This window comes from Carassius carassius, chromosome 21, assembly GCF_963082965.1.
Source record: "Carassius carassius chromosome 21, fCarCar2.1, whole genome shotgun sequence".
Taxonomy (NCBI): Eukaryota; Metazoa; Chordata; class Actinopteri; order Cypriniformes; family Cyprinidae; genus Carassius; species Carassius carassius.
In genome coordinates, this window is record NC_081775.1 from 6352927 (window position 1) to 6379619 (window position 26693).

General features: G+C 37.1%; 1 protein-coding gene across 2 annotated transcripts in view; it reads right to left on the minus strand.

The window, feature by feature from the left end:
* Positions 1-261: 261 nt before the first annotated feature.
* The window catches only part of LOC132097415 (BDNF/NT-3 growth factors receptor-like), a 41398-nt gene continuing 14966 nt past the window's right edge, over positions 262-26693 (minus strand). For both annotated transcript variants that reach the window (XM_059503114.1, XM_059503115.1), the window contains exons 13-18: positions 13190-13375; positions 8822-8952; positions 8553-8725; positions 7998-8238; positions 3241-3399; positions 262-1627 (exon numbers count right to left, since the gene is read on the minus strand). In XM_059503114.1, the coding sequence (XP_059359097.1) occupies positions 1442-1627; positions 3241-3399; positions 7998-8238; positions 8553-8725; positions 8822-8952; positions 13190-13375 (1076 nt within the window). In that variant the 3' untranslated portion in view covers positions 262-1441. The remainder of the gene's footprint in view (positions 1628-3240; positions 3400-7997; positions 8239-8552; positions 8726-8821; positions 8953-13189; positions 13376-26693) is intronic.

Below are 26693 nucleotides of genomic sequence, written 5' to 3' on the forward strand. Positions count from 1 at the left end.
TATGTACAATAAAATAAATAAGAAATGTGGGTTTTAGTGAGGGGACTCATGTTTATCTCGGTTTAAAATAATTTTCCTCCCCTTGTCTCATTCTCTCCATCCTGTCACCTCCTGTCTATCCTCTTTCCCCCACTGATAGCGCATATAAGTCTAGAGGGAGTTGCTGCTAATAGGAGACATTTGTCCAGTAATTAAATATATATTACACTATAGCAGTTGTACAACCCGAAGCTTGAGTACTACATTAGTGCGTCCAAGAGAGAAAGAAAGGTCGTAATTTAGCCCGCACCATCATAATCGGCCACTCTGCGTAATTAAGTTCCTGTAAGAAATGCAAGCGGATGGAACTGAAGCACAGAATCGTCTCAAATGATTCCACCTAGCCCTCAATAGCGAATGGCGTCAACAACCTGGAGGCTATGGGTGTCAATTCTATGGTGGACACAGGACAAGTGGCGAAGGCTTAGCTAATGAATATTAATAAGTTTATGCACAAATAATTGAACATGATTTTGTAAATATAAAGCATTGATATTGAAATCCAGTCAGTAGTAGAGTATCTGCTCAAGTCAAAAGTGTAGAAATGTCCAAAAATCATACATCATAACTAATTCAATCACCAGATCACTACCAGATCAAAAACCCATGCTTGACATTGGAGTCCACTGCACTTGTCATGACCCTGCTGCAAGCCTTTTCAAAAAGTGGTGGGCCAAATTGGTGGAATTGGAGGGACAAAATTGGACATGGCAAAAGTGGTGGGGACATGTCCCACTATAAACAACGCCTATGATCCAAACACATTTTAGTGAGTTACTTCTCCATTTCAGATGAGTTCAGCAGCAACAACATCCTGTCAGCATCCAGAAGCTTTTAACATGAGTTGCTCAACCGTGAAACTACATTAATAACATCCAATTCTATAAATACGCATGAATATGCTATATTAACCAGCCGTAGTTTCTCACTGTGGATCACCATGCTCATATCAGGTTCTGTGCTTTGTATCGGGCATTTGATGAGCAGAAAAGTTGTTCATTTGTAAATGGTCATTGTTTATTGAGTTTCTGTTTCCCCTTTGTTGTTAAGAGGGATGCGCTTCCTCAAGTCCAGAATGCATTTTTCCCAAACTGGAATTTACACGTGTGAACTTGCTCCAGATGTTGAAGATGGTTGAACATTTGGTTCTTGGAAACTAAACTATAGTCACTTCAATGTTGCTTTTTCTATTCAATCCATTTTTGTTCAGAAATAAATAATTCATAGTTATTGTACATGGATAATATCCCATTTCCATTTTATGTTGAGAAGAGGTGCAGTTGACGAGGAGGTGGACAAGGAAGGAGATGTTAAATCTGTAGAAGAAAGAGATTTTGGGTGGGATAGAGAAGGGGGCAGTTTCAGGAATCCGCTTGCAGTCCCATGTGTGGCACGAGCGCTCTTATCCCAGGATGTCCAGATACACTGGGGATGCCTTGGCCAGGTTGAGGAGCAGGTTATGGATCTCTTTAATGTTGAGTCGGGTGTGTGGTTCTCTCTGCCAGCATCCCAGCATCAAGTCATACACCTCCTTTGGACAGGTCCGGGGTCGCTGCAGGACACGACCTTGGGTGATGCACTCAATCACCTACAAAGAGTAAGAAGTGAATGGTCAAACAAAATAAATGTCCAGAAATGTGTGAGGATTGTTTATAAAGACAAGTCAAGAGGAAAAGTGTGAGTATTTCAAAAGCTCAAGTAGTTTGACGTTTTTATAGTGTAGACTTGTCAGGGGTGTCCAAATTTGTTCCTGCAGTGCCACTTGCAGAGTAGCTTCATCCCTAATTAAGCACACCTGATTAACTAGCAACTTCCAGGCAAGGGAGTTGGAGCTGGATGGAACTCAAATCTGAGGAACAGGATTGGACACCCCTGCATTATGTTACTGAATGCATGGACTATTTGATGAGAAATCTGAGATTTGAATGGATGTAGGACTTGTTAAGGGGTTGCTTAGGTGTTCTAAGTGGTTCCTAAGGTACTTCTGGTAGATTATGGTGTTGTGGTCCAAGGGCAGAGGTGTAGAGTCCAATAGAGTTTGGCTCCAAATTGCTCCAGTACATCTGCCTGGAACTTTAGCTGGTTTAGGTGTGTTTAACTTGAGTTGGAGCTAAACTCCAGGATAGTGGTCCTCCAGAAGTATGTCTGGTCACCCCTGTCATAGGGCATTCTGGGTGATTTCTGGCATCTTCTAGTTGGTGTTCTATGTTTTTGCTACATACCCTTCAAGTACTAATATGTACACTTTAGGTGTGCAATATGTGCATTTAAAGTACCAACATGGACCCTTAAGGTACAAAAAATATGTAGTTTTTGAAAAGATACCACACATTTTTGAGAGTGAAGGGTGTTCAGGATGGTCTGGGCATGACTTTCTAACCCTTTTCCTAGGGGCAAATTTATAGGATAATATTGTCATTTATATGAACTTTGTGGCAACTCAAGGCAGTCTGTCTCCCTCTTAATATGGGCCCCCGTTAGTAAAATACTAACTCTACAAAAACAATGTGCCCGATTTCTAGAAAGACAAGTAGCACTCTTCCTGGAGGGATAGATGTCACTCTTTAAAGGGGTTAGGTCTAGCCCAAGAACTCAGTCAATTATCTATGAATCCTATGATATTCTGTGGACACCACCCTTTAGGAAGGGTTCAAAATTGTGTACTGTTGTACTTTAGGAACACCTTGCTCTGTGGTCTCCTAGTTCGTTTTTAATGTATTCTGTGTGGTTGCTCTTGTGTTCTCTATGGTTGATAATGTGCTCAAGTTGTTTGTTTGGGTGTTCTGGGTGTTCGAGGGCAGGGGTAGACAACCTTTTTCCTGGAAGTCTACTATTTTCAAGTGATCATGGAGACACTGATTAGCTGGTTCAGGGGCCAGTTGAATAAACTGCTTAGACTAGTCTTAATTTTTTTTTTCAAGACTGGTCATAACTTTAATTTCAGTTACAAAAAGGTATATTGGTCTAATTTGTCTAATCTAGTGAAATGACTTCTTAAGACAGTCGTGCCACCATGGCTGTGTTAATGCAACTGCCCCCAGTTTGATTAGTATTATAGCTGCCCTCTGCAGGATGTATCAAATTTAATAGTTGGATCAAACTTGTTGGCTCGTGAATTAAAAAAATAAATAAATGTGCTGCAGAGGGGGCTTTCTCCCAAAAAAGGAGTGTTGGTGTGAAAATGTTATTATGTGTCAGTACCTCATTATTTGACAGCTGATACCAGGGCTGTTTCCCATAGGTAAAGATCTCCCACAGCACCACTCCCAAGCTCCAGACATCACTCTCTGTGGTGAACTTCCTGTACATGATACTTTCTGGTGGCATCCAGCGGATTGGCAGCATGGTATGACCTCCAACCTATACATGTAAAACAATAATTGCACATTGAGTCATCCAAATAATAAAGTTATGATGCGGATGAAGGTGATGTGAGTTTGAATCTGTCAAATCAATAAATGTCTAAACAATGGAATTGAATATAAAAACAAATAGCACTTAATATTGTATTTGTTAAACTGTGGTTTGACATTAAGATGTCCAGGTGTGCTCAAATCAACAAAACAGAAGTCACATAAAACCAAGCTACTCTAACAAAATGATCTGCATCTGACATATGCTAAGGGATAAGATCCATACAGACTTTTAGAGCAAGAGTAGACAGTCAACACTTTGTTGCAATCGGAGCATTGTTCAGTCCAAAAAGCTCTCAGGCAAATGCTGACAGTATTTCCAGTTCAGGACCTTAGATGGTGCCGTAAGTTGCGCCTCTCAGGATTTGGATGCTGTAAGCTTGGGGAGTTGGTCTGGCCTGGAGCTCAACCCCAAAACCAATCATTTCATTTATTAGCTTTCTCTATAATGCGCTGCCTCTGAAATATTAATTATGAGATTGTGGTCCAGTATGTGGATTAGTCTCAGATTAATTGGTTTAACATACTGGACTCATCAAATATTAAGGTCAAAAGCTTTTAGGCTTTTCACTGGTCCCATAGTGGAGCTACAGACTGGAAGGGTCACTTTAAAAATGATATATCACACAAGCACTATTAGAAACCTTTTCGCCCTGCAATCGAACACACTCACACACACACACATGCTCATCCACACAACAACATCTTGCTAAAAAGCTTGGACCAGTTTGGACCAGTATAAATTTCTCTTAATTGGTTTTAGGCGGACAATTACTGGCAATGCCGGATATTGTTACAGGCCAGTTCAAGGCTGTAGGTTTGGTTTTGGTAGCCTTCTAAAGAGTATGTATGTATGAACATTATTAAGTACAAGTGAACAGAGCTGAATGATTATCATCATATAACACTTTGCTAAAGCAAACATGAAAAGCTGGACTGATTGGTTCATAAGAAGACTGGAGCACATTAACATTTGGATGAAAGATTATAAAGACGTTTTTCTTTAAATAATGGAATAACGTGTAGTGATAAATGGTGCACAATATGTCTAAGAATGTGTATTAAGAAAGTAAACCGGGCTCATTCTGATTTCATGCTAAAATTAAAAGATCAAAATATTGATTCTTTATTAAAGAATTTTAACACTTTAGGACGAATTCTCACTATTAACTAGTTGCTTATTAGCATACATATTACTGTACTAGCATATTGGATGTTTATTAGTACTTATAAAGCACATATTAACAAAGCTGGTAAGTAATTGATTACATGTAATCTGGATTTCCTACTGAGATTCCAAAAATGAAGTATTTGAAATTAGATCAAATTTTTAATTTTATTTTAATTTTATTTTAAAATACTCATATTAAGACTACAGTTACTTTTTTTATTGATTTCACTATTATATTATTATTAACACAGTATTTATATATTTTTTTCTTTTTTACATCTTTTAAAAGTAATCTAAAACAAATCAAAAAGTAGTGTGATTATATTACCTGAAATGTGTAATGTAATTGGTTATGTTATTTCAGAATCAGTATTTGTAAATAATCTACCCAGCTCTGCATAATAATGCCTTATTCTGCATGACCATATTTTAGATCCCTGAATCCTACCCCTTTTCTAAACTTAAAAAATAGCTTACTAACTATTATAATAAGCAGCAAATTTGGACTTTATTGAAGTAAATGTCATATTTAATAGAGTTAATAGTGAGAATCGGTCCCCAAACTTAAGTGTGGCCATATTGCAGTATATGCAGACTAAAAAGGACTGCATAGGTGGAAAAGACTGTATGAGGATCATCAACTATGTTTACGAAGTTCTGAATATGGGTCATAATGCACTGATGTGGCTTCATAAGAAGTTCTGTGGTTATACAACAAGCTTTCAAAACAGAACTACACCCCTGGGGCCCTATCTTGCACCCAGCGCAATTGAATTTGTACACCGACGCATGTGTCATTCCTATTTTGCACCCACGCAAAGCGCGCTTTTCCCTCCACAGAAGCACGTCGCTAAACTAGTGAATGAACTTGCGCTCCCTGGGCGGTTCAGCGCAAAAAAGGAGGCGTGTTCCGGCGCAAACAATCCCTGGTGCTATTTTGCTGTTCCATTAAACAATTGCGCCACTGACCAGAAAAACCTAGTCTAAAGTCAGTGGCGCGTTGCGCGTTGTTCATTATGCTATTTTAAGGGCGCATGCTTGACCATAATGTATAGCGTGCACAACGCGCATACACTTTGCTCATGTAATCTACACAGATGCAACAGTTATTTTTGCAAATCATAAATTGTTACAATAAAAAAAGATTAACACATGAGATGACGGAAATCATTGTGGTGTGCCACGAAGATGTGAAAAAATAGGCATAAATCTAGCTTACAAATTATTGAGGCTAATTGTAGTAATTAAGGATCAGACCTGTTTGCCCAATAGTGGCAAGACATATATGTATATACGGACATCTGACAAATTAGTTTGTCTGTCAAGAACCAGGAAAAAAAAAATCGACTCCATAATGGAACTTGCGCACCTGCTTTTAAAGGGAATGTTGGATGACGCTCTGATTGGTTTATTTCACGTTACGCCCAAACCACACCTATGAATAATGAAGCTACTTAAGACCAACCCATTTTAGATTTGCGCCGGGCGCAAGAGCAATTTATCCCGCCGGGAAAATAGCAACAGCGCCGAGACCCGCCCACAAAGTTACTTGCGCTTTGACACTTGCGTTTCAGATTGTTAAAATAGGGCCCCTGATGTTCTATAGGCCTAATCCATGGCGTACACATAGTACACACACACACGCACATCCACTGACCTGCATTTGAATCTCAATGGAGGCTAATATAATGGAGATGTGTCATGATATTTATCAGTATTCAGAGATAAATGAACTCAAATGAACTTCGTTGAAGAGAGTTATCTAATCGCACATCTCTGCATTTTTAAACTTCATTCAACCCATATTCAGTCACTGGATAGATGATTCATGCTGAATGCATGAATGAAACACAATAACAGAACATCATGCTATCAAAGAATAAATTGTCAGTCTCTCTTCAAATGCTTTATATTCCAAAGTGCATGGTTTGGTTTCTTGATTTTATTCGCTCTATGCATTATATTTCTTTATCTTTCAGTTGGTTTTTACTTTTTATCCCTAACTTAGGCCCCTCTCCTTCTCGGTAGGCCCTCATGCTGAATATGGGGGTGAATACTAATGAGAGATCTTTAAAGACTTTTTCAGTTTCTGTCTGACAGCGCAAGCTCTCTATTCTTTTTCCTAGCTGTTGCCATAGTAACCCATCTTTCCTGTTCCCACGCCACTTTCCTCCCTGACTCCAAATCTGGGAGAGATAGTGGATCAGGACACACACACACACACACAGATTCTGCTGACACCATACAGGAAGAGAGCCAGTAGGGTCAAGGTTTTTGAATCGCTGGTATTTAGTGATCAGTAGACAGAGTCTAGCAAAGAACACGAGAAGCATATTGATTTATACATATACTGTGAAAAGGACTTGAATATTGGCTTTGAGTGTCCTTGTGAAGTCAGCATTAATCTCTGACTAATGAAACTGTAACATAATGGATTAATAAATCTGAATCTGTGGGCAGTGAAAGGCTTCCCTAATATATATATATATATATATATATATATGTATATATATATATATGTATATATATATATATATATATATATATATATATATATATATATATATATATATATATATATATATATATATATATGTATATATATATATATATATATATATATATATATATATATATATATATATATGTATATATATACAGTACAGACCAAAGGTTTGGACACACCTTCTCATTCAAAGAGTTTTCTTTATTTTCATGACTATGAAAATTTGACCAAGAAGGAGAGTGATGGGGTGCTGCGCCAGGTGACCTGGCCTCCACAGTCACCGGACCTGAACCCAATCCAGATGGTTTAGGGGTGAGCTGGACCGCAGACAGAAGACAAAAGGGCCAACAAGTGCTAAGCATCTCTTGGGGAACTCCTTCAAGACTGTTGGAAGACCATTTCAGGTGACTACCTCTTGAAGCTCATCAAGAGAATGCCAAGAGTGTGCAAAGCATTAATCAAAGCAAAAGCTGGCTACTTTAAAGAACCTAGAATATGACATATTTTCAGCTGTTTCACACTTTTTTGTTATGCATATAATTCCATATATAATTCCACATGTGTTAATTCATAGTTGTGATGCCTTCAGTGTAAATCTACAATATTCATAGTCATGAAAATAAAGAAAACTCTTTGAATGAGAAGGTGTGTCCAAACTTTTGGTCTGTACTATATATATATATATATATATATATATATATATATATATATATATATACACCCACATTTTATTTACATTCATTTCTGAAGGATGACTGGAGTGATGTGAGTAATGGCTGATTATGTAAAAATAAATGGAATTTGAATTTATATTTATCAAATGTAATTTAAGAATCCAAAAGCAGTCTAATTAGAATGCAAATCTTACTCGATAGTAATCTGTACTGTAGACGTCTCGTGACATCCCAAAGTCTCCGATCTTCACCAGGAGATTTTCCCCAACTAGGCAGTTTCGTGTGGCCAGGTCTCTGTGAACAAAGTGCTGAGAAGCCAGATACACCATGCCTGCGGCGATCTGCTGCGCAATATACAGCATCTGAGACTGAGTGAGCTCTGCCTGTTGCTGCATCTGTCCATCAGCCATCAGGACTGCATCAGGACCATGAGCCCTAAAGATGGGGACAGACAAAAACCAGACCACAATTCATAAACATTCATTTTAGAGTAAGAGATTGGCCATAAGCACCCTGCTAGATCTGTTTCAGAGAGAACGTGTTTACCAATTACAAGTTCAAACTTGCTTAGCTAGCAGGAATTTAATTCCTATGCTTTGACTGGCTGATTACCTTTGTAAAGAAAAACTATATATGAAAAATTATGTGTAATTATTGACATACAAGGACAAAGCAATTATGGAAAAGATGTGACTAAGCACTATTGGATTCCAATACAAACACACACAGACAAGCTCATGCAACTGTACCTTAGGAACTTGTTGAGGTCGCCGTGTTTCATGTACTCAAACACCATGATAAGGGGATCGCTCTCAACACACATGCCATAGAATGTGACAATGTGTTCATGTTGCAGATTGGTCAACAGCTCGGCCTCACGATGAAAGTCCTTCCTGGCATTCTCACTGGCCTCTTTCAAAGTCTAAAACCACACACACAAAAAATGAACAAATACACTGAGTATACTGGCAACCTAAAGTTTAGTATGCTAACATCAACACTAAATTTAACAGCCAACCTTGACAGCCACTAAGATCTTCTCCTGCTCTGTGGACAGGTTGTAGCATTCGGCCAGAAACACTTTCCCAAACGCTCCTTCTCCAAGTTCCCTCTTCAGTACAATGTTGTGCCTCTTAATGTGCTGAACAACTGTTGAAATAATGCAATATAATTACACATTTCTATTATTCTTATGAAAATGATTCACAAGAAACAACATATTTTGGCATTTATTGGTCACTCTCTGGAGCCATATATTGAATAGGATACTCTAATTAGTCATTTGTTAGACAATAGTGCCGTGACCCACATTGGTGCCATGACACAGGGGGGACTGAGTGTTGTTGAGGTCAGTGAGTAAGAGCTGCACAGGTAAACCTCACTCCCCTGTCCTCAAGAGCCTCACTAGGAACTGACACTAGACGATGTGGTCTTTAAAGTACTTGTTAGCAAACCTGCCTCCAATGATGGATGACACTGGTTTTGATCCTGCTAAGAGTAATGTGACTAGGAACAGTTACATTGGTGCAGTAACCCGCATTGGTGCCATGACCTGGGTGGGAGTGAGTGTTACTGAGGCCAGCTGCTAAAAGTTGCACAGGTAAACCTCAGACCTCTGTCCACAAAAGGGCTCCCATGCTGGTTTGAATTCCTCAGAGTAGTGCAATAGGACCAGATGTCAAACCAAAAAATTGACTACACTCTAAAAAACAAACTAATCAAGAGATGAGACTTTTGGGTAAAGAAGCTGTTGACTTGATCCAATTTGGATTATCATTCATAATCACCAACACAATAGTGGTCGGTTGGGAGTGTGCCGATACTGCTTTGCCTATGCATGTTGTGGCACTCATGACAGGAATATGTGTTGAAAATAAGAAAAGAAATCGAGGTAGAGAGAAGAGAGAACTTTTGAAATGCATGCAGCGAGAAGCATGTTCTTTTTAAACTGGAGTGTTTTCTCTCAAACCAGAGTCACTTGAGTAGTGAGCCTTAATGGTACTTGAGAAGAGTGACTAAAAATGCTTTAAAAGGAGAGGGAAAAAATATTTTATGGTTTTTCCATTGACGTAAGAAAAAAAATGAAATAACTGGTCAAATTTGGTCTTAAACACAAGAAAAAAATTTCTTCAACAATGTTCATTGTTTTTAAAGGGCAATTTAATTTAACCGTATGAGCTGAATAACTGTTGATTTGCCATTAATTTTTGTGCTTTTGTACACAGTGTTTTTACTTGTCTATAATTTTGCTCATTTCTGGGTGCCCTTGCTTATCAATACTAATCAATACTTTTTTTTGGTTCATCTGAACCCAGCAGTGTAAAATATTTCCAGCATTTTTTGGAGAGCATTTGGTTCTAATTCCTACTTTCATGTTACACAATTAAAATGAGAGCGTACACATCTGGAACAACATGAAAGTGGGTAAACAATGACAAAAATGTGGAATGAACTATCCCTCCCTTTATGGTCATTTTGCACTGCCCTTCAACTCTGTAACCTTCAATCCCAAAATGGTTTAATGGGATTGAAGCCAAACTTAGTTTATCTAGGTAGTGACTGTGGAGCTTGAAATTGTGTGTCACAGGCTGGAGACCCAAGTCTTGAAGACTTTGTAGGCTGGAGACTCAGTGGGGTGTTGAAGTGAGGAAACAGAAGGAACTTAACTTAAGATGCCTGAAAAAAAATATGAAACTCAGTAATGGTCTCTGTAACAGGAGAATCAGGAAAAGAAAATTTGAACAGGAAATTTGAACAAGGGCCTCAGGTACAGGTAGTCCTGGGATGGCCGATGCAGGAATCTCACAGAGTAGAGCAGCCTCAATGATATGACTCAGCAAAGGAAACTCAGGGATATGAACAACCTCAGGCACTGGACTGCTCTGGTGTGCTTCTGTCGAAACAACATTAACAAACTCTGCAGAGTGATGCGGATATATTCCATCAATGGGAGTTTTCTCTTTTCTTGTAAATACACAGTCATAAAAAATATTTTACGTAAATCCAGATGGATTTAAGACAGTTAAGAGGACTTGACTAATTTCATAAATACATGAGTAATCCAAATTGGATATGACCTGCCTGGCAGAGTACAGAACAAGTCTGCAGGACTGTAGCTTTGGAGATATAACTGGGTTGTCTACCTCAGTGGATCCCAATCCTGGTTCTGGAAAACCCTAAACATCACACATTTTTGATGTCTCTCTTATATTGACACACATTTGAAATCTTGGACAAGTCTTTACTAATGATCTGATAAGTTAAATCAGGTGTGTTTGTTTAAGGAGAAATCTAAAATGTGCAGTGTTGGAGGATCTCCAGAACCAGGATTGGTAACCACTTGTCTACCTAATCAAACAGATCTGATTTAACTCATCACCTGGTTAAGTAGAGACTCACCTTTCATTTGGAATTTAAGGAATTTAACTCAAATCAACCAACTCATAGCTCAAATTAAATATAGCAACACTTTGATGACATCAAACGTTGACATTATTGAAGTGTCACCATACTTGATTCAAAGATGATACAAAGTGATCGTAAAACTTCCGAACTCTTGGATTAAACTGCTGGATATTGTTACTTTTACATCTTTTTTTGTGGTTGAAACTTTTGAACCCCATTGACTTTTATTGCATGGACAGCTGAAACATTCCTCTAAACATCTTGTTTTGCATTCTATAGACACCTCAATGTTTTTACTACACAATGGGTGTCTGCGAGCTGCATTTATGAAAAACAAAAGACGTGTAATTCCAGCCACTGGACATAATTTTATAAAAGGTGTACTAAAGAGATTATTTCAGATATGGTGGAAAAAAGATGTTTCTCATCCCAGGCGTGCCTTAAGAGAGTGAGGACAGTACAGAGATAAGACAAAAGGAATCAGGTGCTTAGTGTGCTGGAGAAGAGAAAGATAAAGAGAGAGAGTGAGAGAGAAGATTTTGAACAGACACTGCGCTCTTAGAGATTTATACTTAATGTGATTAAGAAATGCTTTTGAAGAAAAACTAGCCAGTCAGCCGATTACATTAGCGAGAGCTAGATGATGAGGCTGCATCGATCTACAGTAACTCACTGTACACCATAACCCTATATTAAAAGTAACCAGAGTGAGGAGGAAAGCACAGAGTGAACGGAAAAATGAGAGGCAAGTGAAGAGTGCTAGAAAAGAAATATTTATGATGCTGTGTGTTTGTGTATGCAGATGTGTTCACAAATGAATAAACCTGTCAAATAAATGTCTGAATATATCACTCCCAGTTTTAAAATAAATTAACAAAAATTATATTTTGCTGGAAGAAAATTATGCCTAGCACATTTTCTATCCAACTTCCCATTACCAGAATGTGAAAAAAGGTCATGCTCATTACTACAATGTAAAAAAAAAAGTATATTATTTAAATTGTAAATTATGTATTGCCTTTAATGCCTTCATGCTGTTTTAATATTATACATATTAATAAATATTTTCTTAAAAAAGGTTCCAAAGACAGGCTTAATTTTCTTCTAATTAATTTTCTTTCTTTCTTTTATAAATGTAATTTTTTCCTGTTCAGAATTTTCACCATCATTACTTCAGTGTCATCTGATCTTTCTAATATGTTGATTTAGAAATCAACTGCTGATTTACTTACCCCAAACTTCTGAAGTAAAATTATCAGAATTAAGCAGAGGAGCAAATCTGCATATTATTATCATTTCTGAAGGATCATGTGACACTGAAGACTGGAGTAATGATGCTGGAAATTCAGCTTTTCCATCACAGTAATAATTTACATTATAAAATATTTTCACATAAAAAAGTTAAAATTTTAGTGATATTCCACAATATTAGGCCTACTGTTTCTTTTCTAATAATTTTTTTTAATTATTCTAAAGATTTGACCGTGTACAGTATATATATATATATATATGTGCATCCAAAATAAAAGTGGTTGTTTACATAATATATGTGTGTGTGTGTATATTTATTATGTATATATAAATACACACACATGCATGTATATATTTCAGAAGAATAGGTTATGTTTATATATTAAGATTCAAGATTTTTATTCGTCACATACACAATTACATAGAGAATATATAACTAGCAGTGAAATGTGAGTAAACCTTTATTTATAAATATTTTCAAAATATAATCTGTATGTGTGTATTTATGCATACATAATACATATACACAAACACACACATATCTTTTGAAAACAAAAACTTTTATTTTGTATGCGATTAAACACGATTTGTCAGTTGACAGCACTAATATAAAATATATATATATATATATTATTATTACTGGAACATATTCTAAACAGACTTTTTGTAGTCTTTAGGATAACATATAGTTTCATAATACACAAATAGAGAGACCGAGAGAGAGACTCACATGTATCAGATTTGAGCATACTGGTGCAGCGGAAGTACTGCGGGTTCTCTATGACGGGAATCTTGGTCATGCCAATGATGACGGCATCCGAGTTCATGTCAGAGGACGAGGGTGTGTTAGAGCCGTTGGACACATGATGAAGAGGACTGGCAGAGTCATCGTCATTACTGATGCTTGAGGAAGGACCTGTGTCAAAGACAATGACTGGCACTCAGAACCACTGTGTTTCTAAAACATTTCTTCCCTGGCAAGAGTACACTGCTATTAAAACGCAATTTGTATCCATATCGGCATTTTCTTCCCATCATGTCCCCATGTTTTGCAAGGAAAATGTAATATTCAGAGCCACAATAAACAACAACAAAAATCAGTAAAAATCATAACAAGTTTCCTTAAAAACATCGAAACAAGGTCTCTTAGGGACAGCATGCCGATATGAAAAGACTGACAATGTTCCAGTTTAAAGTCAAATGATTTGGCAGAATCAGAAAGGAAATGTTCATACATAAATGGAAACAGTGGGGGGCTTCCTGTCAGACAGGATATTTGTACAGTGGGGTCCAAAAGTCTGAGAACACACTGCAAATGTGGGACTTGACATAAATAGAAAGGTTTAGAATTCTGAACACTTAATTTAAAGCGAGTAAACTTCATGACATAAAAAGAATACGAATTTTACAGTGCTGTGCTATTTCCTGGTCACTAATCAAATTAGTAAATGTGAGACACTGAAGTAATGTGAACTCTTTTGTACAGATGGTTAGATGTTTTGGATTCCTTTAAAGCACAAGATGCTCTTTGGCTCATTCTCAAATCATGCTGGAGAACGATCATCAGGGTTAACACAGTTAATGTCCATGGAGCTTAAATGCTGCTGTCATTACAGCAAAAGGCAACATATAAACTAATAAATACTACAGACAAGAGCTCCGAAATCCAGTCTTCAGCCAGACAGAATCAATCATAGTTTTAAATCTGTTTTCTGTTGTAACTGGAATAAAACACAGGGAACCAACTAAAAGAAACAAGTAGTGCACATTTAAACATCTTGAAGTGCCAAAGAAACATCAGAAAGCTTCAACAGAATGGCCATCAAGGGTGTAGTTATTCCATTTACATGAAGTACAGAATGTTTAACAACACATCTATCAAGAATTATTCCCAGAAAAATATACTTGAGGGGGGAAAAAAATCACTTAAATTTGAATTTTGGATGTTTGCTTTCCACTAGTCTAAAAGAAAAGAAGACAAGATATGGAAGCAAAGGTGAAAATGTCAAATCTGGCCAGTGACAGAAAAACAATGGTTTTGTCTGTAGTGTCTTACATTGGGTTCAGTGGTTTGGCTGTCTTTGTACACAAACAGGACATCTACCAATCACAACGCCAGCCATAAAATCAGTGCACATGATTGGTTTATAGGAATGTTGTTCCAGGAACAACACAGGATGTTGATTTTGGAACATCTACTTGTACACATTAAGTTGCACAACAGTAACCCAAGTTAAATGAGCAAAAGAAGGAGATCATTCTGCAACAAACTCTGATCAAGCTATAATATCTTAACCCCGTGTACCTCAGGCGTCAAATGCCACAATTCATCTGAAGCAAATGAAAACAAGGCAGAGGAACAGACATACAGAAGGGTTGAGCTGTCCTAAAAGGATAGTTCACCAGAAAATGTGATTCTTTCGTCATTTATTCACCCTCATGATGATCCGAGTTGACTTTAGTTCTTCTGTAAAATACAAAAGAAGATGTCTCTGGTGTTTTGTGTACATCCAGTGTAAGTCAGTGTTGTTTTCAGTCCTCATGCATGGACTCTCATTGATTGGGCAAAAAAGTTCTTCAAAATATCTTCTTTTGTATTCTGCAGAAGAAATAATTGGATAGACTGAGTCATGTTTTCCATGCATCTCAGACCACCACCTGAGACACGAATGCTACTCATGTTGAATGCATCTTGGACACCCAAAACTTGTTCTTTGCATGAACGGGTGACTATTTTGTAAGCAAAAACACATGACCAAGTATATCCATCCTTAATCCTGATTATGATCAAGCCCTTAAATCAGAGAAAACACTGATTGGTTGATAAAAATATTGCTGAAGCCACTAATTCCAACCCAAGACCTCAAACCTGATTGTTCCTCCAGGAACCTGTCTTGCTTGAGTAAATCAAATGAACCTTGAAATCATATTCATTCTTCCCTCTTAGATTGCCAACTGCACTTCTTCAACTTCGTTATTCATCAGCAAGTAAAAGACAGAGGTTTTCAGGATGCAGAAGGTTTGGTTGAAACAGCCAGCGGCTTGCTGAATGATATAACAGCAGTAGGTGCATTAGCCTCAGTGATATCTGAAAGAATAAAACAGGAAACTGGAGATCGGCCAAATTGCGATGACCCCTCTGATGGCGAGCGACAGCTTAAAGCATTTACTAGAAAACCCAAGCGTCTTGTTACTGGCAGAAGTGTCTATGAAAATAATGACCAATTTTTCGAGTACGTCAACACCGTTTTTACAGCCATTATGGCATCATCTGAGCTGGAGAAGATACTGATAGCTGTAGTAATTGAGCAAATGTTGGACCCACTGCCAACAAGACAGTTCTGGTTCTTGAATTTGATTGGGTGAGCAGCGTTTCAACAGGGCTTATACAGTCCAATTGCAATGGGGCTTTTCAATATGTTTTTTTTTTTCTTTTGTTTTCTATAAAATAAAATAAAATTACTGTTCAAAGGTAAGATTTTTTTAAATGTCTTTAATGCTGCATTTATGTAGTGAGTAATACTTACTTCAGAAAACATTCTTCAGAAAACATTCTAATATACTGAACTAACAGTAAAGTTTATATATATAGTACAGACCAAAAGTTTGGACACACCTTCTCATTCAAAGAGTTTTCTTTATTTTCATGACTATGAAAATGGTAGAGTCACACTGAAGGCATCAAGGGCTATTTGACCAAGAAGGAGAGTGATGGGGTGCTGCGCCAGATGACCTGGCCTCCACAGTCACCGGATCTGAACCCAATCGAGATGGTTTAGGGGTGAGCTGGACCGCAGACAGAAGGCGAAAGGGCCAACAAGTGCTAAGCATCTCTCGGGGAACTCCTTCAAGACTGTTGGAAGACCATTTCAGGTGACTACCTCTTGAAGCTCATCAAGAGAATGTCAAGAGTGTGCAAAGCAGTAATCATAGTTATGAAAATAAAGAAAACTCTTTGAATGAGAAGGTGTGTCCAAACTTTCGGTCTGTACTGTATATATATATATATATATATATATATATATATATATATATATATATATATACATAAACATACATACAGAGCTGGACAGATTACTTGATCAGTCCATTACTGATCCATTACCATTATCCAGATTTCCAGAATTAACATTTACTGAAGGTCACAGTATATATATATATATATATACACATTTATATAATTGAAATAATTTTAAAGTGTATATTTATATAATTTTATCGACACGCAGAGGCATTACATGCGTTTGATTGATTGACCTTTGGTTTAAGTACTTGTTTCATTGCAAAAATCATTGCAAATGGAGTTAAGCGACAGGGGTCAGCCTGGTGAGGGTGAAGAGGGCAAAATAATGAGAGAGATGCAGCAGACGAAAGACGAGACAATCAGGAGTGACCAAGTGACCGGGGTCCTGACATTACAGCGCATGAGCCCGAGGCCGGACGACTCTCAGGCCGAGCTATTGATCCTCTCTGCTGCTCAAGGGCTAATTGAATGTTGAAGGTCTCTTGAGATACATGACACTCAATGATTTACATGATGCTGTCTTTGAATCTAAACTCGCAATTGTCCTATTCAAACATGATAATACATCTAATACAATTACACTGGGTTAAAGTGAACCCTGCTTCAGTTCTTATAAAAAATATGCACTTAACGTTATTACGGTAAATACCCCATGAAATGGCTGGACAAAGTTTTCTTTACTGAGCTGATTTATTGAAACCTTGGGACAAGACATATTGCAGGACCTGTCTATTTTTTAAACAAAATAGTCTTTAGCATAAAGTACACTTTAGTTTGTATGCATAAGTGCCCGCCACTTTTTTAGTGGCACTGAAGTATGTTTCCCATTAATTGTTCCCATAGGGATTTAAAAAAAGTATTTTTTAAAGCATAAACCAACCAATCAAATACAAGGTGAATCACAACACTACAAACTTTTATTTGAAGTAAAAATTAGTATTCTAAAATCTAACAAAAAGACAAAGGTACATAATGGCTTTAGTGAGGGAAAGAACTACAATCCCATGAAGCATTGCAAATGAATCTAATTAAAAACCTACAAATTATAGCTGTTGATTGTATATAGAGAAACAATATATTTCAATATAAATTAGTGCTGTCAAATGATTAATTGCGATTAATCACATCAAAAATATAAGTTTTGGTTCTAATAATATATGTATGTGTACTGTGTATATTTATTATGTATATATAAATACACACACATACAGTATATATTTTGAGAACATTTACATGTATATATTTATTACACTTCCATTTAGCAGAGACTTTTATCCAAAGCAATTTACAGTGCATTCAGACTATCAATTTTTACCTATCATGCGTTCCCAGGGAATCGAAACCCCCAACCTTGCGCTTACAAGGCCTTTACATGTTGTTTTGCCCCAAAACATGAGGCATCAAAACATCTTTTTTCACTTTCGTTCACTGTGACTAAATCTCCAGATTGTCAGTTAATGTGGAATAAGCGAAAGGAAAGTATCTGGGATACAACGCCTTTATGTTGTTGAAAAGACAGGCTGTGGTCCAGTAAAGCCACCTACTTTCCATAAGTGACTGGGGAGGAATTTTTTGTGAAGCAAGTGCTAAATCTATCCACACTGACTAATTCAGTCATAAATAAGATTTATTGTTTGCTTAAAATTTACCTTATGAATTTTTGAGTCAAACTCTCATTTCAATAGGAATCTGCACTGAAGAAACATTTTGCACTGAGATTTTTATGTGAATGTGCCACAACAGAATGTTGAACCAATAGAATACTGCTTGGTTTGATCACTTCATAAAAACATATCGCTCTTCTCTTAGCTTCTTAAAGGGATAGTTCACCCAAAAATGAAACGTACCCCATGATTTACTCACCCTAAAGCCATCCTAGGTTTATGATCTTTTTCTATCAAAATAATACAATCAGTGGTATATTAAAGGTGTCATATGATGCGATTTCAATTTTTCCTTCCTCTGGAGTGTTACAAGCTCTTGGTGCATAAAGAAGATCTGTAAAGTTCCAAAGACTAAAGTCTCAAATCCAAAGAGATATTCTTTATCAAAGTTAAGACTCGTCCACACCTCCTAAAATGGCTCGTTCTAACACCCCCCCCCCCCCCCCCCCCAAACAGACACACACACATCTCTGCGTCATTATGTGGGAAGATTTGCATAACACCGCCCAAATCTTCACGCAAGGAAAGAAGGCGTAACCTTTATTCACAGTTCCTTTATTCGCGAGTTTTAAGCAGTGTAGAGTTGCCCTTGTTTGTTGTTTCTCAGATCGCAAATGCAGACATGGTTTCATGTTTACACAGCGCAATACGCAACGTGTAAAAAGACTATAATTATATCCCCACTGGATGCAACAAATGCCTCATTTGTAATGGTTTTTATTGGTTTTGTCTCATATAGTGATGTCCGGATCGCGAACAAAACTTTCTATTTAACTGGATCTTCTTAGTGAACTGATCAAACCAAATTGAACTGAATCGTTTGAAACGGTTCGTGTCTCCAGTATGCACTAACCCACAAATTATTCGGTTTATAAACATGCCTTACACTCCCTCTGACGCAAAATAAACCAATATCCAGAGTTAATCAGTTACTCCTAATAGTACATTGACTGAACTGCTAAAAGAGAACCAATAAAGGGATGTGTACGAGCAGAGCAGCTGGACTGAGTCTCGTGCTGCTGGCCTGGGACACGGCATCACAGTATGAGTAGGAGCGTAATATTTCCATCACACGCCTGAGGCATTCACAACGCACTGGATAGCTGGCCAATCAGAGCACACCTCGCTTTTCCAGAACGATGAGCTTTGTAAAAAATCAATGCGTTTCAGAAGGTGGGGCATAGAGGAGAAACAATAAAGTGCATTATATGGAAAATTATGTTTTTTAACCTTAGACCGCATTGCATTACACTAAATACACTAAATAATGTTCTTTTTAGCAGCATCATATGACACCTTTAAAAAAATGTTCCTCTCTTCCAAGCCTTATAATGACAGTGAATTGGGTATAAGGTTATGAAGTCCAGTAAAGTGCATCCATCCATTATAAAAAGTGCTCCACATGGCTCTGTGGGTTAATAAAGGCCTTCTTGAAGTGCAGCATTTTTGTAAAAAAAAAAAAAAATCCATATTTAAAACTTTATAATCTCTAGCTTGCACTGTCATATGCGTGTTCATGAGAGCGGATGATGTAGGACATCTGCGTAGTGTAAGCACCGGGAGGAATATGCTAGTCTTGTTTACAGCAAAGGAAAACCTCTTGGCATATATCGAAATCCTCTGACATTTTTCTTTATAAATGCTCGTTTTGTACTTCTGTAATCTGTAATCTGAGTTTTGTTTTGCTCTCTCCTCTGCACGTCCGAGTTCATCACTTCTCAATTACGCTACTCTTTAGTGAACCCACGCACAGTTATCAGAAGCTACAGATTATGGTTTATACAGTTTTATATTTTGATATTTTTTATTTATTTTAACCCCAGATCTGAGTGGAGCACTTTTTATGATGGATAGATCTTAAATCCCATTCACTCCCATTATAAAGTTTGGAAGAGCTAGGACATGTTTTAATATAACTCCTATTGTTTTCATCTGAAAGAATAAAGTCATGTACACCCTGAATGGCTTCAGGGTGAGTAAATAATGGGGTAATTTTCATTTTTGGGTGAACTTTCCCTTTAAGTCGACAACTCAATGATACAGTCAAAGTAAGCCAAGAACCGGGACATCATTTCAGCTTGAATATGTGTCTGCTAATGATTATTTACAATTTTACATTAATAATAACTATTAAATATTTACATTATACATAAAAAATATATAGTGCATAAAATGCCAACATTCACCATGCACAGGTGAAACATTTTTGAATAAGGAGGTTCAGATACACATTCGGAAGATGGACAAAAATACAAACAGATCCTCTCAGACTGAATTGAGAGCTCTGTGTGTGTGTGTGTGTGTGTGTGTGTGTGTGTGTGTCTATCCGGTAAGGAACCCAGCCAATGCACACTCTTAAACTCTTATTTTCTTCTCGCTAGCAGAGAGGAAGTGATCTATTGATCAGAGGAGTTAATAGAAGAGATAGATAGATGAATGGATGGATGGATGGAAGGAATGACGGATGATGGGGGGAAGGAAAGAGCATTGAAAGAGGACAGCAGTGGGATGGATTGTTTTCAGGATTGGATTTCGGTTACACAGCATTCCTGACTGGGACCCCAGCACTGAACGATCTCAGAATCACGTTCAGGCCAGAACATGCAGGAAAATATCATATTCCCAAAAATAAGAGAGATTGATTGTTTTTCTCGGTTTTAATGCCTGCTGCTATTTTTAAAGACTGAAAAGGCTCTCACCCTCTCGTGTGACATTAAAACTCCAGCTCCTCTTCCTTCTAGAGACCCCAAGGTCACAGGAAGTTCAAGTGACAATGGAAAACACTCTCTCTTTCCTTCTTTCTCATTCACATTTTTCACTGGTCTGAGGTGAAAATCTATCCTAAAACCCCATTCATTTAAAATAAGAAAGCTAAAAATATTTTCTGCTATTAGATTTTACTCATATTTAACACCTGGACTGTGACCAGACAATGAAATACTAGCAGACTACATACTGCATAGTATATACCTCATTTGTTTAAAAAACAATATGAGAAACACTATGAAGTATATCACATGACCTTTCCATACTGCATGTTTAATACAGCAAGTGATGCTGATATGTTGCTGATATTACGTCTGGTTACTTTATTACACATGGAAAACAATGGCACTGGATGCATTGCATTGTGGGACGCACATGTTGGCAAATGTATACTACCATTCAAATATCTGAGATCGGTATGATTTTTATGTCTCTTATGCTTACCAAGGCTGTGAAAAATACAGTAAAATCTGTAATATTGTGAAATATTATTACAATCTAAATAGCTGTTTTCCACTGCAGTACATTTTACAATCAAATGTATTAGTGTGATGTAAAGCTGGATTTTCAGCATCATTACTCCAGTCTTCAGTGTCACATGATCCTTATAATATGATGATTTCCTGCTCAAGAAGCATTTCTGATTATTATCAATGTTGAACAGTTGTGTGGCTTAATTTTTGTGGAAACTGTGATTCTTTTTTTCAGGATGACTGCAAAGCTTAAAACGTATTAAAATGTAAAAAGATTAATTCATGAATTCATTTCTTTAAAAAAAAAAAAATTCTTACTAACCCCAAACTCATCCATAAAACTAAAAGCAGTATACATAGTAGAGAGTAAATAGCAAGCAACGTATGGTAGTATGCTTTTCCAAACATAGCCCCGCATTCCCTCATGAGCATTTCACTTTGAACGAACACGTCCAATGAAAACACAGATGGTCAGAAATTCAGCAGGGTAATCTGAAAGCAAACTTTGCTAAAATCATCAACAATCCTTCTGTCCAAACAGAAATATTGCAGGAGAATCCCTACACCAAGCTTGTTAGAGACAGTACTAATGGTTTTCTTTTCTAAGCATGTGTCGTCACCTTCAGTGTTGTTTAAACTGGAGCACATCACTCAGCGTCTTCACTGTGTCGAAGGTAACCACATAGTCCAAAGGTGAAATGTTAGATTACAGAATTTTCCGGAGACTCTTACACATCTCCTCTTTTCGGAGTTGTTGAGAGATTTGTCTCAACTTCTAAATCAACACGAGACCCCTTGGATATTTTCAGGGTAAAGAAAAGAAAACATCTGTCATAAGACGGGCGTTTTCACAGGGTCAGTGGAGGGACTGTGGCTCTCAGGAAATCATATTGAGAGAACAGATGTTGTGAACAGAAGGGAGGATGGCAACCACCTAAATAACACTGCCATGCATGACATCAGGGATTGGCTAATGGGCAGGTTTATACATAATACAACACATTATACGACTGAAATCAGAATACAGGAGATTGGATTAAAAGATAAGCTTCCTATAAACACACTTTCTGTCACTCAAATCTGCTGTCACAGTTCTCACTCATTTCGAAAATCATATTCTTCTGGCTCTTCGGTGTGAAGCTGCAGGTCTAAAGCAGTTATAATAGTTAACAACTAAAACTACACCAAAACAAACATTTGGTTTACTTAAAATTCAATATAAATATATTAAAAATAAAATAAAATAAAATCAAATACAATTTTATTTCAGCTAGTTGCCAAGGAAGCATTGCAGTAAATAGCTATTTTCCAATGAATAGAAGTAAGGCTTAAAAATAGCATGAAATAAATGTTCATCAAATAAACAAATTGTTCTCATGACAAAAACATACATGTGGGAACTTTTTTCGCAAGACGTGGAATACGTATCAATAAGAACACATCACTGCAGTTTCTAACAGAAATGAACACTAGAGGCGGGAAAACGGCGAGCACTTGTAATTGTTTCCGTATACAGTTATAATTACAGCTCCATATGTTTCGCTTTCTGGACGTAACAAGATTGCTGCGTAGCTCAGCCGGCACAGAACTGGACTTAGGATGTGGAATCCTTGGGCACAAATCCCATGAAAAACATGACTCACGATGAACATTTGCTTTTGTTCATACTATCGGGTAGGTTTAGGTGTAGTGCAGATGGTATGTTATTTTAAAACGTCACGGAGCATTAGAGTTGTAGCACCACTCAACGGACGTTTCAAGTCAGAACTGCGGTGACATGCACAACACAGAAAATGTACCATATATCTGTTTATCGGTTCTAAGGGGAAAAAACGAATACTCTTTTTGGTGGACATTTCACATTGAATATGTCACGAAAAGTACAAGGCGCTATGTATTTCACGTCTTGTAAAAAGTTTTTAAAGGTACGTTTTCATCATGAGATCAGTCTCCAAATAAACGCACTCTCTGTTTTTTGAGCACAGCATGTTATTTTATACGCGAGCAGCTCATGATCCCCTGTTTTCAGTAACTCAATCTGATCTGAGTTTGGGCCATTTATAAAGTGCATTTAGGACTGCAACGTGCACAAGCCACCTTCTCAAAAGAGAAGAGCAGAGAAGAGATAGCATTGCTAATTATGCATTTGAAAAGATACCACCCCCTTAGGTCATGTCAATGTAGTGTAGACATATTTTGTAAGTACTTTTTTCACAAAAAAATAAAATGAAATTAAATAATCACCTTTAAAGTAGTTTTCCCAATACTGCTTATCCATTCAAAAGAGCCCATCACAAAGCAATAATTTCCTCCACATTGTCTGTAGAGCCAACAAACACAGGACCTACAATTTAATGCATTTAGCCTGAACATGAGCTACAGTGAATTTCTGCCTAACAACTTATAACATACACAGATGTACTGCCCAGATCTATAGCACCGATCTCTTTTACTGACAAAACGATAAATACGACTTTAACTGCTCTACTGTGGTGAGGCTGGTTGTGTTATTGTCAAACCTTGTACAAATGTCCACTCACAGTGAACTGAATAGGACAAAAAGCTCATTTTAAAAGAGCTTTTCACTTTTCCAAGGGAGCTTTCAAGATGCCAAAATGCAGAAACGCTTCCAGCTTTACCTTCCAGTTTCTGCGTTCAAGCCAATCACTGCTTCTGTGCTCAGATGTCTGAGATATCATGCTGCATTACTCCTCCCATTCTTCACATCTGTGATTGTGTGAGAGACACACACAGAGAGAGACACAGAGAAAGAGGAAGTTCTTCCACCTCACTGTGGGACATGAGGTGGTTTTGTGTGTGTGTGTGTGTGTGTGTGTGTGTGTGTTTTGAACTGCATTTCTGTCTGGCCGTCTAAACAAATTATAAGAGCAGCAGCAGTACATTATTTAAAGTAATGCATTTTATTAAATGCACCACCATCTCTTGTTCGTTTTCATGAGATCTTGATAAAACAGACACTTTAAATTTGATTTGCAATTTCTTTTTGAAGAAATAATAATATACCATACTTTACAAACCTGATGAACTTGGAGTTTTTATATAACAATGCAATGAACGAAACACAGTAAATCAAACAAAGACAAACAGAAAATTATTTTACATCAACACAGCTGTGCGTGTCCAGGTAAAATTTTACTACAGTTTACACTTATGTTAGTGAGTCTAAACTTTTGTTTGTACTTAAAAACAATATATAAATTTTTTGCAAAGCACACAATGAAACAGTTATGCAAAATGTAAATACAGTTCTTTTCATTTAAAATCAACATTAAAACATTATTCTTTCCCAATTAACTTTCGTAATGTGATGCATTTCTGCATTAAATGAGATTTGACTGTGAAAAACTTCCCATATGAAATGTGAAAAGATCTGGTGATGGACATTTTTTTTCATTTAAAATTAAAGCAACAGTGATTTCATTCTGACTTAAAAAGAATAGTTCACCCCTAAAAAAAAAGAAAATAAAAAAAATTGCAGAAAATTTTGTCACCCTAAGGCCTTCCAAGATGTAAATGAGTTTGTTTCTTCATAAGAACAGATTTGGAGAAATGTAGCATTGCATCACTTGCTCAGCAGTGGATCCTCTGCAGTGAATGGGTGCCGTCAGAATGAGAGTCCAAACAACTGAGAAAAACATCACAATAATCCACAAGTAATCCACACCACTCCAGTCTAGTCCATCAATTAACATCTAGTGAAGCGAAAAACTACGTGTTTGTAAGAAACAAGTCCATCATTAATGCATTTTAACTTTAAACACTCACTTCTAGACAAAATATGAATCGATAAACCATAATAACGCTGTCATCTGTTTTCCTCTTACATGAACATGTTGGTTCACTGAAGAAAGCAATATTATAGATAGATGACTGATTTGAAGTTCAAAATACCTAAGTGGTGTAGATCACATGTAGATTATTATGACGTTTTTATCAGCTGTTTGGACTCTCATTCTGACGGCACCCATTCACTGCACAGGATCCATTGTTGAACATGTGATGTAATGCTAAATTTCTTCAAATCCGATGAAGTAACAAACTTATCTATAGCTTGAATGCCTTCAGAGTAAATTTTAAGCAAATTTCATTTGTTTGGGTGTACTATCACTTTAAGAATATCCTCTATTTAAAAACTGGTAAATCAGATTTCCTGCCTCAAATGAGATGAATAACCTGAGTGTCATCTGATATTATTTTAGTAATAGTGTTTATACTAATAGGCCAACAAATATGCAAAATTAAAAAATATCAAAAACTTCTTTTATCTGCATTTTTACCATAAACAAATATGAAAGGTAGAAGACGATGCTGTGCCCCTTACATATCAGTGTTATGAGCATACTGTCTCGTTTCACACATATGCGTGTGTGTTTTCAGTGTGTGTGAATCTTTATGGTTCAGCTGTCATTTTGCTATCTGGTTATTAAATGTGTGAGCAGGGTGAAAAAAGGCCCATCTGGCATGATTCATTTATGAGCAACTCCATTTGGGTGCGATCTGTGCTTCTGTGTTAAAGCATCGCAGGTTCATTTGCCCACTGACACACATTCTAGCAGCTTCCAAACCCACTGATGGATTCACTCAATTATTCCACCCAGCAAAAGTACGAGAGCAGGTCACACCGCTCCCCCACTGCAGACCGGGTTAGACAGAGAACCATACTTCTGCAGCAACCAATAAGAATCTGTCCTGTCTAAATAGAGCTATTGTATGATTGGCTAGATGGCTTGGCAGCTGCAGGTGAGGTCGGCCTCAAATTCTTGGTCCAGTTCAGTCTGGTGAGACCAGAGTCATTCTTATCTTGTCACAATCTCGACGGGAACATTGTGAAATAAAACAAAACCTAAAAAGAAGCCAAAACACAACAGAACGTAAAAAACAACAACACAACATTAACATAATGAAACCAACAAATAAGACAGAAAAACACAATAAAACATCTGAAAAGAATCCAGAAAATATATATATAGAACATTAGCAGCTGAAATGTGTAATAATAAACGAGTTAATAAAAAGAAATCAGAAAAAAATGTTCCAGATTTTTGGATTGCGTCATGTCAATCAAACTGCTAGAATGTTATTAGTATGCAGAGGTTAAAGGCAGAGGCAGTGTGGCAGACATACAGACGAGGGATATAGTTAGACCTAATGCTTTAGTATGAAACAATGAAGTGATGAGCCAAAAAACTCATAAACTTAGTCAAGCACTAACAACACTCCGAATTCCAGCCTACATTTCTCAACATAACACAAAACAGCTAGCAAACTTAACAAGAGCTATCACGC